The 14,555-nt window shown below is 31.9% G+C and overlaps 2 protein-coding genes across 6 annotated transcripts in view; one reads left to right on the top strand and one right to left on the bottom strand.

The window, feature by feature from the left end:
* Window positions 1-8,680, top strand: part of LOC121132416 (muscle-specific protein 20) — a 44,436-nt gene extending 35,756 nt beyond the window's left edge. For 3 of the 4 annotated variants that reach the window (XM_040727825.2, XM_040727833.2, XM_040727809.2), the window contains exons 2-5: window positions 6,195-6,317; window positions 6,399-6,516; window positions 8,124-8,329; window positions 8,396-8,680. In XM_040727825.2, coding sequence (XP_040583759.1) covers window positions 6,213-6,317; window positions 6,399-6,516; window positions 8,124-8,329; window positions 8,396-8,482 — 516 coding nt within the window. In that variant the 5' untranslated portion in view covers window positions 6,195-6,212 and the 3' untranslated portion in view covers window positions 8,483-8,680. Of the gene's footprint in view, window positions 1-357; window positions 6,137-6,194; window positions 6,318-6,398; window positions 6,517-8,123; window positions 8,330-8,395 lie in introns of those variants that run through there. The other variant, XM_040727815.2, reaches the window with a different exon arrangement.
* Window positions 8,507-13,529, bottom strand: or (AP-3 complex subunit sigma-2 or). 2 transcript variants are annotated; one of them, XM_040727788.2, is made up of 6 exons: window positions 12,722-13,529; window positions 12,558-12,649; window positions 12,312-12,495; window positions 12,147-12,254; window positions 10,718-10,744; window positions 8,507-9,316 (listed from the first exon to the last, which is right to left on the bottom strand). In XM_040727788.2, exons 1-6 carry the CDS (start codon window positions 12,788-12,790, stop codon window positions 9,194-9,196), a joined length of 603 nt encoding a protein of 200 aa, XP_040583722.1. In that variant the 5' UTR covers window positions 12,791-13,529; the 3' UTR covers window positions 8,507-9,193. The 2 variants fall into 2 exon arrangements, with proteins under 2 accessions (XP_040583722.1, XP_040583730.1); XM_040727796.2 differs by lacking the exon at window positions 10,718-10,744.
* Window positions 13,530-14,555: the final 1,026 nt, after the last annotated feature.

The following is a 14,555-nucleotide window of genomic DNA, read 5'->3' as shown; positions in this document are numbered from 1 at the left end:
TTTTTATAAAATTCCGAAGACCCAGCTCGCCCCAAAGTATAATCCTACGGACGCCCCTGAATTATACAGGAGATGCAATGTCTATGCACTGAAATATATCGGTTTTTTAATGATTAACATATTTTGGATATATTATTATATACATAAATGTGTTTAAATTATAGTTATTATGGAATTATTTGCACAAATATTTTTTTATGATATATATAGTGGAAAAAAAATGTTGTTCATGGACAGCACGCTCCAGAGTTATTCTCTAGAACTTGATGCGTGTACGTTCGCTCCCCGGTGATTCCTAGAAAAAGAAATATACTTCATGTATATGGATTTCCCCAACAGATTCCTAGATTAGATTGAATAAATGTAATACTATAATGTTTACTTATACTTAATCAGTGCAACTAACCAATTAAAGGAACATAAAAATAAAAAAAATGTTAAAAAAGAAAGAAACCGAAGATCAAAATGGTAACCCTGAAAATTTGAAGAATGTTTAGAAGGAAAGAAAGAAAAATGCTCATGACGTTTCATTTGATCAGCTACAATCTGCTGGGACAAGGGAGGAAGGAGAAAAGGATATAAACAAGGACATTTGCTAAAATTACTCGGATGTCGTTCCCCAATTCTACTCTGAGTCCAACAAGTACCAATAATTATAACTCTGCAACATACCCTCAGGGTTACGCTCCGTCTTTTATGAGCACACACGAATGTTCAATCAGGTTATGAATATATTTGAATCTATTAAGGAAAGGATGCTCACTACTGTGGAATTAAATAATAAGGACAACTGCTAAGGAAAAGAAAACTGATTCTTTCGATCAAAAATTCCAAAAGAACGATCCAGCTAAAAAATACAGTGGATTTTCATCATTGTATATTTTGATAAGAATCAAAAAGCTCTCAGGGCATGCATTTCCATTCAATGGCACGCTCTCAGGCCACACACTGTATTTGTTACGCATATCATGCGGCATGTGTATTCTCCATATGTGTGTGAAAACTATCAAGAATTAAATTTATAATATAAAATTCAAATATCAAATTTTCTATATCACAAATTTTCGTTAAAATATCAGCTTGAAAATGAGTAACACGTAAAATATGTATAACTTTAGGCACAATGTAGGTATTCCATGCTATTGCCTTATCCCACAATTTTAAAGTAAATGAATTAAAAAACTTTAGAGGATTCATCAGTTTAGAAATGATATCACCCTTATTAATCTCAAGATTTTTTACTCCTATCTATGACCCTGGCAGTTTTTATTTTTCCAGTGGTCTTACAAAGGGGCCATTCTTTTTGAAAAAGTTCTTTGTATGTACTTAAAACTTCTGTTTTTTCTACATTAATTTCTAGGCCAGAACATAGAGAGTATGTTTTCACATTTTTAATAGATATTAAAGTTTGAAGCGGAGTACCAGTAAAAATTCAAGGCAAGTCATCTCAATAACCTAAAGATTTTAAAATAGAAGTTGGAGAATAAAAACCAATGATTTATTTTTATTTGGATGGATGTTTTGTATCAAAAGGTGGATGTATAAGATAAAAAATATTCCAGAAGAAGGATCTCCTTAGCATTTTTGTGTTCCATATTGGATCTATGTTTGAGTTCTGCACAGTATAACGCCAACCATTTGAACAATATAGTCTCCAATACCCTTACCGTATAGGCTCTGGATTATATATTTGTTAGATAAGGTATCAAATGCTTTAGAGAAATCAATTGATATTAGTGATACGTTATTTTAAGTCTCTAATGAGGTTTGTATAGTAAAAGGTACAGAGTCCATTATTTTGCCTTTAACGAATCCATACTGGGCAGTATGCATCACTTTTTTTAGAGCTTTACTAAACTTACTTGCAAGAACGTAGGAGAAGATTTTATATATTGCATTTTACATTGTTAAAGGACGCAGGTTATCTAAATATCTAGGATCGTTCTTGTGTTTTGGAGTTGGAACAATATATCCGTCAGATGCCAAACTAGAAAAATATCCAGTTGACATAACCTTTTCATAAAAAGAAAGAAGAGTTGGAGACAATTGGTTTGAATATTTTTTATAGAATTCAAAAGTAAATCCGAAGGGGCTAGGTGCTTCATTTAACTTAGAGTTATTAGCAATGGCTGTTTTTATTATATGAATACTCATATGACATTCTATGACATTTTTGTCTTCTTCAGACACATTGAGAGAGCTATGTTTTTAACTAATATAGTCCTAGTAAAAGTCTGCAATGTTAATTTCACATCTAGAGTATTTACTATTTACCAATTTTTCCAAAATCAAAATAACCATACAGTTTCGAATAAAAACTTTCAATTTCATCAATTATAATTTTCGGATCTTACCAAATTTCACCATCCGTTTTAAATATCGATATATTTTTTTTATTCTGTTGTTGTACAACTTGTAATCTTGAGTGTGACAAGTTTTGATAAAAACAAACTTGATCTTATGTTAAGAGAAAAATAATTATTGTACATTTCTCTTAACATAAGATCAAGTTTTTTTGTTTTTTTTTCTTGTATTGACATTTCTTCATTAGCAATGTTCTCCCAAGTATTTAGACGTCTAATTAATTCTTGTGATCTTCTTACTCCAGCTTTTCGGCATTTCTTATTTTTTTAAGCATTTCTTCAAACTCAACAAATAAAAAAATGTATCCTTTATTGTTTATAATTGCCTTTGTGCATTCAATTATATATATAATTTCGCTATTAACACAAGGGGCATCTAATAGCATAGAGTTTAGCTTCCATGATGGTTTATTTTTAATCGCCTTTGAGGAAATGTCAATTAGGACAACAATGCCTTTATGGTCAAATTGTTGAGTTTTTATCACCCTGTATGACTTCAATGATTCTGTTAAGAAACCTTTGAATAAAACAAGATCTATAAGGGGTGATACTGGCCTTGAAAATTTGTCTAAGTAGGAAAAAGTATGCATGTAATTCCCGGCTTGGCTACCAGCGTCAAAAAAACCATAGGATGCAATAATTGAGTTAAGAGCTTTAGTAACTCTAGGATGAGAGTTTTACGTACGCGGTGTTGAATCCCTACCCAATTTGAGCTTGATATTTAAACCTATTATAGAAGGTCTGCTTGATATTATGGACAAGAGTTTGGAATTAAAAAATTGAGGATCCTCATTATTCAGACCATCTATTCCTACAATATCAATTTGAGTCCCCCAAAAATTTGCATGTTGCCTTTATGAGGTTCCCTCTTTGCACCGAAATTCTACATTTGGAGACATTATATTTTTGATCGAAATAGTGACTCCTCTTTTTGGATTCACTAAGTCACTATTGAAAGAGGCATAACAATCCGGTAAAACAAAATTAATTTCTAAACTACGTGAAATACCACACGATACAATTATATCAGGGATATTTATGAACTTCAATAGACGGTACAGATTAAATTTCCGTTTGAGACTTTGTAGAAAGTTAACATTAATTTAGAAAATTGACAGTGTCATTTATATATATTTTTATTTTGTTACTGGGAGGAAGGATTTCTATGATCAAGATTTTTTAAATAACTTTTGGGGTTGCACATTACCTTTTGTCGCCATTTGAGATTCTGAAGCAAGTCTTTTGTATTTGAGGCAGATCTTGATCTACACAGAAGAATATTTTCTTCAGAAATATCACGAGTAGGTTTTCTTGATTTTCTTGATGAAATATGACTTTCGATTTTGTCATTTGGTTGGTCTTTCAATATTACAAATATATTACATTTCTTTGTTATTTCCTAATTTCTCAGGTAAACTCGTACTGAATTCCTCTACACGTATAGAATCAAAAATTCATACTTTGGGACTTACTTCCTGTAGTACTTGGAATAAGTTGTTCCTTCTCCTTGATACTACCTTGAGATAATAATTCCCCTCCATCCTCATCTTGAGTCCCATTTTCGTGATCTTTAACCTGAACTGCTTTATCAGGTGATTCAGTAAGAACATCTCAAATATAGGATACCGGAGCCTCAACTTCTTTATCAATAGCACTAACACAGTTACTGTCAACCTCCTTGAGTGTTTCTGAAGATATAGGATCACTTTCAAAAGGATTAATAACATTTTTATTTGTCGGTGTAGAAATGCGCTTATTTCCAGTTGATTCATTTTTCTCGATTATTTTTCCAAACAACTCTAGATCTCGAAGAAGATCAGCTTTTTGGATGAGAAAACTTCTATATTCAAAAATAGGAAGCCTCCTACCAGAGTATTTAATCCTGGAATGACCAAAATGGAAGTATTTTTGACACTGCTGGGGGACTCCACTAAACTTTTGTTGCGTCTTGACGAGGGAGAGACACAAACTTATTTATAGTAGGAGAGATCCAGGATGACCGAGAGACAAAATATGAAGAAGAAATGGCGTGGAGGAATAAGACTACACTGTTTATAAGATCATATGTATTCTCTATAATACAAAACCATACTCTAATTTATTTACAAAATACATGACTGCAGTAATTTTATGTTTTTTTCCTAATATCGAATTCAAAGTTTGCAATGTCTTTTATCCTCATACAGATTTCATTTGACCATTGGAACCTTCAATTTTTGCGACAAAGCTTTTTTTAAGCTCTTGTAAAGGGGAACGCACGTCCATTGCCGTTTTTGTATAAAAATATGCGTAGCCAAAGCGTGCTTGAGCACCGGCTATTTCATCCTCCGTAAAACGAAAATTAAGAGCAGAATTGTACATTTCTAGAGTTTTCATCTTAACATAATTAAATACACGATCGTTATTTTCTTGGGTTAAAGAAATAATAAACGTTTCCCACCTAAAAGTTAGAGCTTAGATTAATTCTTTTAAGAGCATCGTTAATATTCTTTTCGCTTTTTGATAATGCTTTTGCATACGACATTTTAATTTTAATTAAAGTGAGGTTATTGTCAGGATGTCGGTCAGTAGGATTCTGATTCATAATAAATAATTATCACTACTTTCCTCCTCATTGTAATGTTTTTTTAAATTAAGTAAAAAAAAAGGAGGAATTTTTTGACAAAAGACTACACAATCCTAAGAAATTTGGTGGCCTATCGATTTTTCAGCTCAAAGGAGGACATTGAATCTCTATTGGATCGGTCAACTTTGGAATAATGATCATTTATGGAGCTTTCATTTCAAGAAGTTTCTTATGAAACAAGAAATCATCAAATATTATGAACTATTTTTGAAATGGGAGATGCCGGTGAAGGAATCTTTATAACCAGTAGAAGTTAGAGCCCATTATATTTGTATTGTTGCTAACGCTGCTTTATACCCATCTTTTGTAAACAAAATAGCTTTACGACACTATAAATCTATATATCTCAAGAAAATTGAAGTTCAAAGACCAATTGTGCCCTTCAGATTGAGGTTACCTACAATTTCCGTATCATTGTTGAGAAAGTGTACTCAATCCCCTACACTAAACCCATTTATGGAATATCTGAAAACGATGAAAAATCAAAAGAAACATACACAAAGTTATCAGAGTCTTTAGTAGTAAACTTCTGACTTTGGCAGAATAATGGTTTACTTATCGTAAATTATCTGGTAGACTGGAAGTTGGAACTAAATTTTATAAAAACGAACGTGGAGAATACCCTTTTTGCAGTTTAATGGAGACTACCACTCATTTCTTATTTCTTGTGGGAATGTCCTGTTTTAAATATATTATATAATGACGTTATGTCAGTTTTAAATAACTCTTTTGGGTGCAAGCTCTATAAAGATGACTTTTTAACCTCTTTTAGCGGGACAGACAGTCAAAAAATTAATGCTGCACTTACAAAAACACAGGAACACCTAAGGACAAGGAAAGAGAAAGACACCAGATGAGTTTTAAACATTGTGAAGCTGTACAAAAGTGTTTTAAAATATTTATAGTCTCTTGTATTTTATCATGTGGTTGTCATTATTAGATAGGGGGTAATTTACATGTTTCATTTTCTTTGTGTCTTTGTCTTTCTTGTTTTAGAATCTGAAAATATATGAATGCCGAGTAAAGGGCAAGAGAAAAGAGTTATAGTCCCTACAACCCATCCCCTACGGACGCCCCTGTAATTAATGTGTATATTTACGTGTTATTTGAATATACTAACTCTTTTAAAGAGTATTCAGCTGGCAAAGTGAGCTTTGATGTAATATCTATGATTTCCTGATATAATTATTACTTTATCCCTTTAGTACTAGGATCAGAACATCATGGCCAAACTAACAAATTCATTAGCAATGCAAAGGATGCTTGAAAAAGACCAAATGACCCAGATGGATAGAGTGAACACAAAACAGAAAAGAGGGACACCCACTGTAAGCATAGAATCATTTTGTATTTATTTTAATGGAGTCAATCCACGTTTTAGTTTAATTTATTTACTTATATGTACATAGAGAGATATTAAACTTCAGTCCAAAGTATTATATTGGATCATGGATTTTATAGAAGAGAAGCCCAAGAGAAATATGGACTATGATAACTGGATAGCAGATGGAAGCATTTTATCCAAGGGTATGTTATTCAAATATACATGTTGCGTATAAGTTCCAGAGTTTGTACATCTTATAATGACTTACTTAACTACAACATCAGTCATTCTAAGTGGAAGCCATTAAAAAGTGCCATCTTTTCCTTTTTGACCTATTGAAATTACTTATTTATTAACCATGTACCCATGTGTGGCCCATTAAATTCTAAACACTTTGAATTTTAAACTTCAAAAAGATATAATTTATTAATTAACAACTATCACGAACACGCTATCTTAAAGATGGCCAATGAGAAATTAAAAATATCTTAATAATATTTAGCTGATTTATGTTAAAATTCTAAACATAAATAATCTATTATAAATATATTGTAAAACCTCCTTGTATACAATATTTCTTGTTGTTTTCTGTCCATTTGATCTAAATATAATCAAATCTGCACCTCTTTTGCCAATTTTGAAAATACAAAATATAATTGACCATGTGAAAATACCGATTTTGTTAAATATAAATCAATATTTTCAAATCTTTGACTAGTGATTTATTTATTGTCATTGCCATTGCTAACTTGTCATATTCTTTCTTCAACCATAATGAAGATTGAAGATTAACTCACTCATCCTAATTCCTAATTTTTCTAAGCGGAACATACATCAAACAAAAATAAATTATTTTAATACTATGAAGGATAGGATATAATTTAAACAAAATTAATAATATAAATTGATATGTATCCTAGCCCTCATAATAATTCATGTAGCTTCTCTTAGCGGCAATAATGGCATCCAGGTAAGGACGGAAGGCCTGGCACCCTATACGGACATAGTCCTCTATCATGGCTTCCCAGTTCTTGCTGACAGTGGTTTTGAGGGCCTCGGTATTTGAATAAAGGACATTGCAGGCTTTCCTCTCAACCTTCACCCAAAACGTGTAGTCGAAGGGTTTGGCATCAGGACTGTAAGGGGGCCAAAAGTGTCAAAAATGAATTGAAAAGAGTCTGCAACGGAACAGATGGGTTTATTTCATTGCTGGTGTTAAAAGTGGCCTCTTCGCCCTCACAAGGCTATTTCTACCCACTTTTGTGATAGCTCTCTAGACAGTCTGGTGTAAAACCCCCAAGATCTCTTGCATGCGCACTCATGGACTTGAGGGAATTAGTCTGGGCTGTTTCCCTTAACTCCTCTGGGTCCACTGTAGCCTTTTTAACAACTTTCTTTAACTTCTTTCTCTCCAACGTTCCGCTGTTGCTGACGGCATAGACGAAGATCCTGGAGACGCCCAATTGTGTGGAAATTCGTCAATCACGTTCAAGTTTCATTTTCTCGACTTATTCGTAAGTTAGAGAGCTCAAATTTGTTTTGTATTGTGAGTAATTACTTATGCTTTAATATATTGAAATATGAATTAATTTCAACAATTTTCATATTTCAATAGGCCACCTGGTATAAGTTTCAATATATCATAGGGCGGAGGTATGCGAAAATAGGCGGCAACATTAATGATTAAGAGAGCTCAGACAAAATTATAAAGATAAATTATATTTTGTTCAAGTCTAAAATTCAAAGTGTTCAGATTTTAATGTACCACTCCGTATATAACAAAATGCAACAATATTATCTCCTTTTTTAGTCCTGCAGCACGTCATTTTTAACTCAGTTCCTAAGGAGGGAGGTCCAACAACGATACTTGAAACGAAGCAAGAGAGGGTGGACATACTATTAAAATATCTTCGAAAGTACGGGGTTCCTGAAGAGTACCTATTCAAGCCAGAGGAACTCCTTGAAATGAAAAATATTCCCAAGGTCACCAGATGTATTGCCATGCTAGCAAAAATTGTAAGATTTATTAGATAATTGTTTTACATATTAGGTACTCATAAATAATCATATTTTGATATCTAGGCCCATGCACCCGAATTTGATGATTTGAACATTGAAATTCCTTCAGATGATGATTTATTCAAAAGTTCAGATGATGAATGCGACTAATAAAAAATCTACCAAATCGTGAAATAAAAAACCAATAATAAATTTTATTATGAATTGAGACACTTAGGGATTTTGACAAGGAAACTTCAAACCTCAAGTTGGTTTTTCTCATTTACAAACAATTGTTATATCTATATAGTGAAATAAAATTGTATGCCACAATATCAAAACCACTGAAATATAAAAAGGTAAAAACGACCTATCAATGAGTGTTTCATAAGTTGTAAGATAAATTAGATCAATATATGGCATACATATACTTAAAATATGTATGAATGTACATTTAGTAATAAAAATTCGTGTTCTATTAAACTATTTTTAAAGAAAAAAAAATAACATTGATACAAAAATATAAAAACTTGAAAAATTGGGTATTTTAAATAATTAATTAACAAGGAAATAATACAGTGAAACATTCACTAAATGCATCTAAAAGTTTTGACGCGTAAAATATCAAAAAATTGCGTTTCTTAGAAGTAGAATCAATGACATATTTTCAGAATCATTAAGCCTAAAAACATGGTTTTTTTACCAAACCAATTTAGGGATGAAATTAATTAAATTGATGAAATGAGTTGTTGGGCAATCTTCTTTATTTTTGGTAGTTTCTCGTTATCTTGGAAATGTGCACGTCATTCTCTGCATTTAGTTGAGAGAAGATGAGAGGGAATGTTGGATGAGTCCCTCTTTGGTGCACACTTCCGGCGTGTATCATAATTTCAAATCCTTGATGGCCTGAGTGATTTCGGGTAATTTAATGTCTTTTATCTGTTGAGGAATATTCATGTTCTTTACAGCAGTGATGGCTCGAGTTGGGGCTGCTGAAAGCCCAGCCTATTGGAAGAATGAGAGTTAATAAGTCATGAGTTAATTAAATTGAATCATTAACATTAAATCAAGGACAAAATAAATACTTTATCTCCAGGTTACACAAGTATAAATATAAATGGTCTCAAAAACGTTTCAAATTTATGTTATCACAAAGCAAATCCTCATTAAATGCATGTATAAAAATACACACATTATAGAAAAGACTCGTCATTAAAATAATATAATTAATTATTATAGGCGACAACAAGCCTTGTCATTATAAATTGAACTTTGACCATTGAAATCGAAGATGTTCTTAGAAAAAAAACATACTATATTTAGTATTAATCATTTTAAGACTATCAACTAAAGATCATTTCATGTTATGTATCTACAGAGTGTTCCATACTAGAGACTAACAAATGCACCTCTATCGCATAATACAAAAGTTCTAGAGACATATTTTAAACAATTTTGTAAAGGTGAATATTAGTCCAAGATTTAAGTTTAGTTTGATTAAAAAAGGCCTTTTAAATTTTTTATTACAGTCAGGAGCCTCATTTTGATAATATGTACTTGATCTCTACACTTGTGAAAGCAGATTGAGACTCCAGTAAAGGCGTTATTAATCCAAGACAGCATTTTCGTCTCCAGAAACTTCTAATAGACATTAATTAATTAGGCTTAATATAAATCAGTCCAACTAGTTTTGGACCCTTCTGTAGTATGTCCGTCTAATAGAAGAAAAGTTTATTTATATAGTCTCTTATTAAAATTTTTATTCAGGGATTTTTCAAATCAATAAAATCAAAACCAATCGTGATACATTCTCTTTGTAGAAAATGATTTATACCTACTGAACGGGAATGTGGCTTGGAGATGTATAAAAAAAATACAATCTTCTCAAAAGTCGATAAACTGAAAAAAAAACCTACATAATTAATGGTGTCTGTTAAACAGACCAAGAATGATTGTATGATGGCACAAGAGTAACATAGCTCTCCTTCTCAGAGCATTACTTCTTTCAATTTTCTAGAAAAACACAATATGAGCAAAATACATCATCTCGCACTAATTAATCGGTCAAAAAAAAAAAAAAAAAAAATAGACTAAATGAAAAACAGATTTCTTGATATTCAAGTTACAAGGTATTGCGAATATTTTTAGAAGAAATGTAAATAATATTCTAAACTTGTTTTAGTAGATGGATGGATATAAATTCATTTTTGAGACTAATTAGTGTTTGAAGATGTACAATATATATATATATATCAACCCAACCCCATTCACACAATATAAAAAAATAGGTTATCGATTGAATGAACCCATTCTGCTCCTCGTACAAAAGAACACCACATCCAAGGACAAAATACAAATAATTATATAATGGTACTTGAAATCAAATTTATCTCGTATTTTCTTTACTTTGTCAATGTAATATCGAAGGTTTGCCTACAAAAGGAAGGAGTCAATGAATGAATTAATTATAGGAGTGGGAATGAATTAAACTGAAGCATGCTTGTCCTTCATTTAAAAAATAATGTTCTTATTCATATTTTAGACAATTTGAGTCAGTGTTTCATTAAGATTGTGTCGAACCAATCACATAGGCATAATTACATAAACTGCCGAGTCTTACATACATAATCAATTTTATAGGAGGTGCAACAATTAACTGCTTTTTTCATTCATGTGCGTTATGGGATCTACAATATACAATTAATACTCAGCAAATATTTTGCATAATACACTTAAATTATTCCTTTAAATAAATTATATTATTAATAGTTCAATCAATCATCCAGTTTACGATTACTCTCTGATAAAAAGTGATAGTGTGTACTATACATTGTAGGACTTTCATAAGGCGAGTCTAATATAGTTTATGTTTATTACTAAACCAATAACTAACCTATGGTATTTTTGATGCCTACATCTAATTATACCATACAATCATAACTAAAAAAACCACGACACAATAAATAATGAATAAAAAACATACTCCAACCAAACTACAAAGATATCAGTGAAACGGTGTCATCTAAGAAGCCACTATGTAGTGTTGTTCAGAATGCCGAAATGGTACTGTACTAAATTGATATTGGAACCAGTTCTTCCTATACTATTACGTCATTAAGAAATATTTACGCCGATAACGTACCCTCCACCCTCCCAAAAAAAAAAAATTAACTGGAAAATTGTCCTTTCATAAAGCCATCAAATTTCCGAGCTAACCCTCCCTCACCATTCCCCAAAAAAGTCCTGCAATCTCTCGGTAAGTGTGTGTGAATTACCCTTAATGACATTTTTAGTCGAAAAAGTATCGAAATACCTACCCTATTTTTGGTAGCAGAACCGGTATAAAACATATTAGCATCGTGGCAACACTTAAACTTAAAGCCACATTACTATTTATCTAGATAGTAGTAATTAATTTATTCTTGTTCAGTTTTAGTATAACATTTTACAAAATGAACAGTATTTGCGAGAAAATTTGACTTTTTATTAATCTTTTGTTAAATCACAACAAATGCGTCAAGTTTCGACTTCACAATTAGTGCAAAGTGCTAAACTATTTTGAGTTATTTTGCCCATTTGATTTTAAGATATGATTCAAAACGAAAGTCCTACTTAAACTTGTTAGTGTAATGTATGTTAAGACTTTTTGTTATGTATATGGGTTAAACACGAATATTAGGAATGGGTGTTTTAAAATAAATTAGAGCTGTCATTTTTATCTGCACAACTTTAAAAAAAGGCTTTAAAGAGCGTGAATTGAAATAAAAAGATGGGGAGATCCGAACATACAAAGGAACTTATAATAATAGGAAAATAAATCAAGAGATCACCCTACCTCCTCCTTCTCAAGTTTACTTTGCTCTTCAATACGCTGTAAGATCTCGGTCATATTTGTTTCAAGGACCATGCCCCCCATTACCAGTTCATTGAGAATAAAGTGAACCTAGAAATTCAGAAACAAACAATTTTAGAGTATCAAATATTCTTAATAATATCATACTTTGTCCATATGGAAGATAAGGTCCAGTTCACAAACATTTTCAAAGCATTTGTCCAAGGTTTCTACAAATACTTGTATTAGATCTAATATCCCTAATTCAGACTCTGAGCTGTCCACACAAAACACGAAATATAAAGTCGCATAATGACGATAAATGAGTTTGAAATCCGAGCCTCCGATCAAACTATGAAGGATAAAGAAGAAATAACATTCAATTAGAGAATGACTTAAGAGAATTCGTCAAACCTTCCTCCTTCCAAAAAGTTACAAACATTGTCGTCTCTTTTGGAGACAAGCTGGAATGTCTCTTTGATGATTTGCTGCTGATCCGTTTCTGTCTAAAAGTAAATGAAAAACATTTGAAAAATCGGTAAATGGATAAAATATAATATTAAATATAAAGAACTTACATAATATTCATAAAACTTATTGACTCTAGGTTTACCACGATTGTTAAAAACAAGAATTGCTCGAATCATGTCGTTGTTGAAACTCCTGTTGCACCCGACTCCCTCTGCTATGCCACCTTACAACTTTAACTTCACTAGACCACTTGCATCAAAAGTGTCAAATACAAATCAGGCAGTTGTTACTTATTGTTGGATGAATAATATGTCATAATAACAAAAAGAAAAGGCCACCGACGGATGTATTGATTCGAACTCTTCTCTTTTCATTGTTTGCTCTCCAACACAACACTAACTTATTATTTCATCTGCCGGTCGGCCATCATTCACTATAGCTAGATAGTTGAGCTTTAAGCTTTAGTAGGGCTCTACAACTATTAGTGGTAAAAATTTAAAAAATCCCCAATAGTTAATTAGATATTAGAATACATTAATTAATAAGAGTTTTAAATGAAGGGTAGCTTAAATTTATTATTCCATATGATACATATGGAATTTCTTGAATTTAAATAACTGACTTATAGACAGTCATCAATTAATTACGATCGAAACCGGAGAGGGCGTAATATTAATTTTCAAGCTTATAATATGTCTCTTCTAATCACTATATTCTTGTACATTTACTTTTAGGCTCTTATATTATGAGTCTTTATAAAATTCAGACTGCTACGATTAACGTCCAATACATGACTATTTATACTACGTAAAATACAGTATTTTAATACATAACAAATAATAATAATAAAAAAAGAGTACTATGAATATTGAATGTGAACTCAACCTCAAATTTTAAATGTTTCTAGTAGTTGGAACTGCTCCTCCGGAGGAAAATGTCGCCACTAATTCGATTTTTAAAAAAATTTGAAAAAACCCTTGACTGGAAGAGTCATGAAGAAGTGTTGAATCATTACCATAAAAGCCTTATAGACATAATTAATTCCTTAGATACTTTGAATCTCGATCTACATACACTGACCTCTGATATTCCAAAGGAGGTCCCAATGCAATTAAATCTAAATGATTGTTATGGTTTAAATGAGATACTTCCATTCTTAGACTGGCAAGAGATTCGTGATTGCAAGACGAATTATATTTTTTCTATTGGATCCATCATTGGCCCAGATAAAGAATCCTTCATTTCTTCCAAGAATATAGCTCTTAAAGTGTACCACCAGAAAGAAGATCAAGTTGGGAGTCCATGGGGAATACTATCTGATGAATTTTTAATAGGAGTTTCTGGTAGAGTTTCCATGGGAACAGAGGACCTCACAGAGAGAAACTCCAGATTTTTTAATTCTTCTGAACCCCGATGCATCCAATTTATCTCTAAGGAGAAGTCTTTTGTTGGACTATCCTTGCAGTGGGGAAAAGTAGAGGGAAATCCTTGGTTCTTTGATGAGAATCTGCAGACTAATTACGATGAAACTATAATGAAAATTACGGATGTCAAAGAGTATTATGAAGATTTTGCCGTCAATTATGAGAAAAATATGAAAAAATGGGGGTACTTCTTGCCTAGACTAGTGTTCAAGTCTTTTGTACAAGCCATTTCCCCATTGCCACCTAAAAGTTCGAAAATTTTGGATTTGGGTTGTGGTGATGGATTGATTGGTCAGGTGTTTCATGATGAGGGATTTAATAATCTAACAGGCTTCGATTTTTCATTTTCTATGCTTTCTAAATGCAAAGAAAAGAACATATACGACACATTGCATCAGGGGGATCTACTCCATACTCTCCCATTTAAAAGTAACGTCTTCGATATACTTTTATGTATATCGGTTACAACTTATATTAAACCATTTGTACTAAATGAATGGATTCGAGTTGTTAAACC

This window comes from Lepeophtheirus salmonis, chromosome 1 (assembly GCF_016086655.4).
Source record: "Lepeophtheirus salmonis chromosome 1, UVic_Lsal_1.4, whole genome shotgun sequence".
Lineage (NCBI taxonomy): Eukaryota > Metazoa > Arthropoda > Copepoda > Siphonostomatoida > Caligidae > Lepeophtheirus > Lepeophtheirus salmonis.
Note: the sequence above shows the minus strand (reverse complement) of the source record. Positions and strands in the feature narration are given on the sequence as shown.

What these genes read in the sequence shown, in the direction of transcription:
- or (XM_040727788.2), bottom strand. Translation starts at nt 12,790, where the DNA reads ATGATTCGAGCAATTCTTGTTTTTAACAATCGTGGTAAACCTAGAGTC. An exon ending in ATAAGTTTTATGAATATTAT is followed by an intron (nt 12,650 to 12,721) that starts GTAAGTTCTTTA and finishes ATTTACTTTTAG; the next exon opens with ACAGAAACGGATCAGCAGCA. An exon ending in GTAAACTTGAGAAGGAGGAG is followed by an intron (nt 10,745 to 12,146) that starts GTAGGGTGATCT and finishes TTCCTTTTGTAG; the next exon opens with GCAAACCTTCGATATTACAT.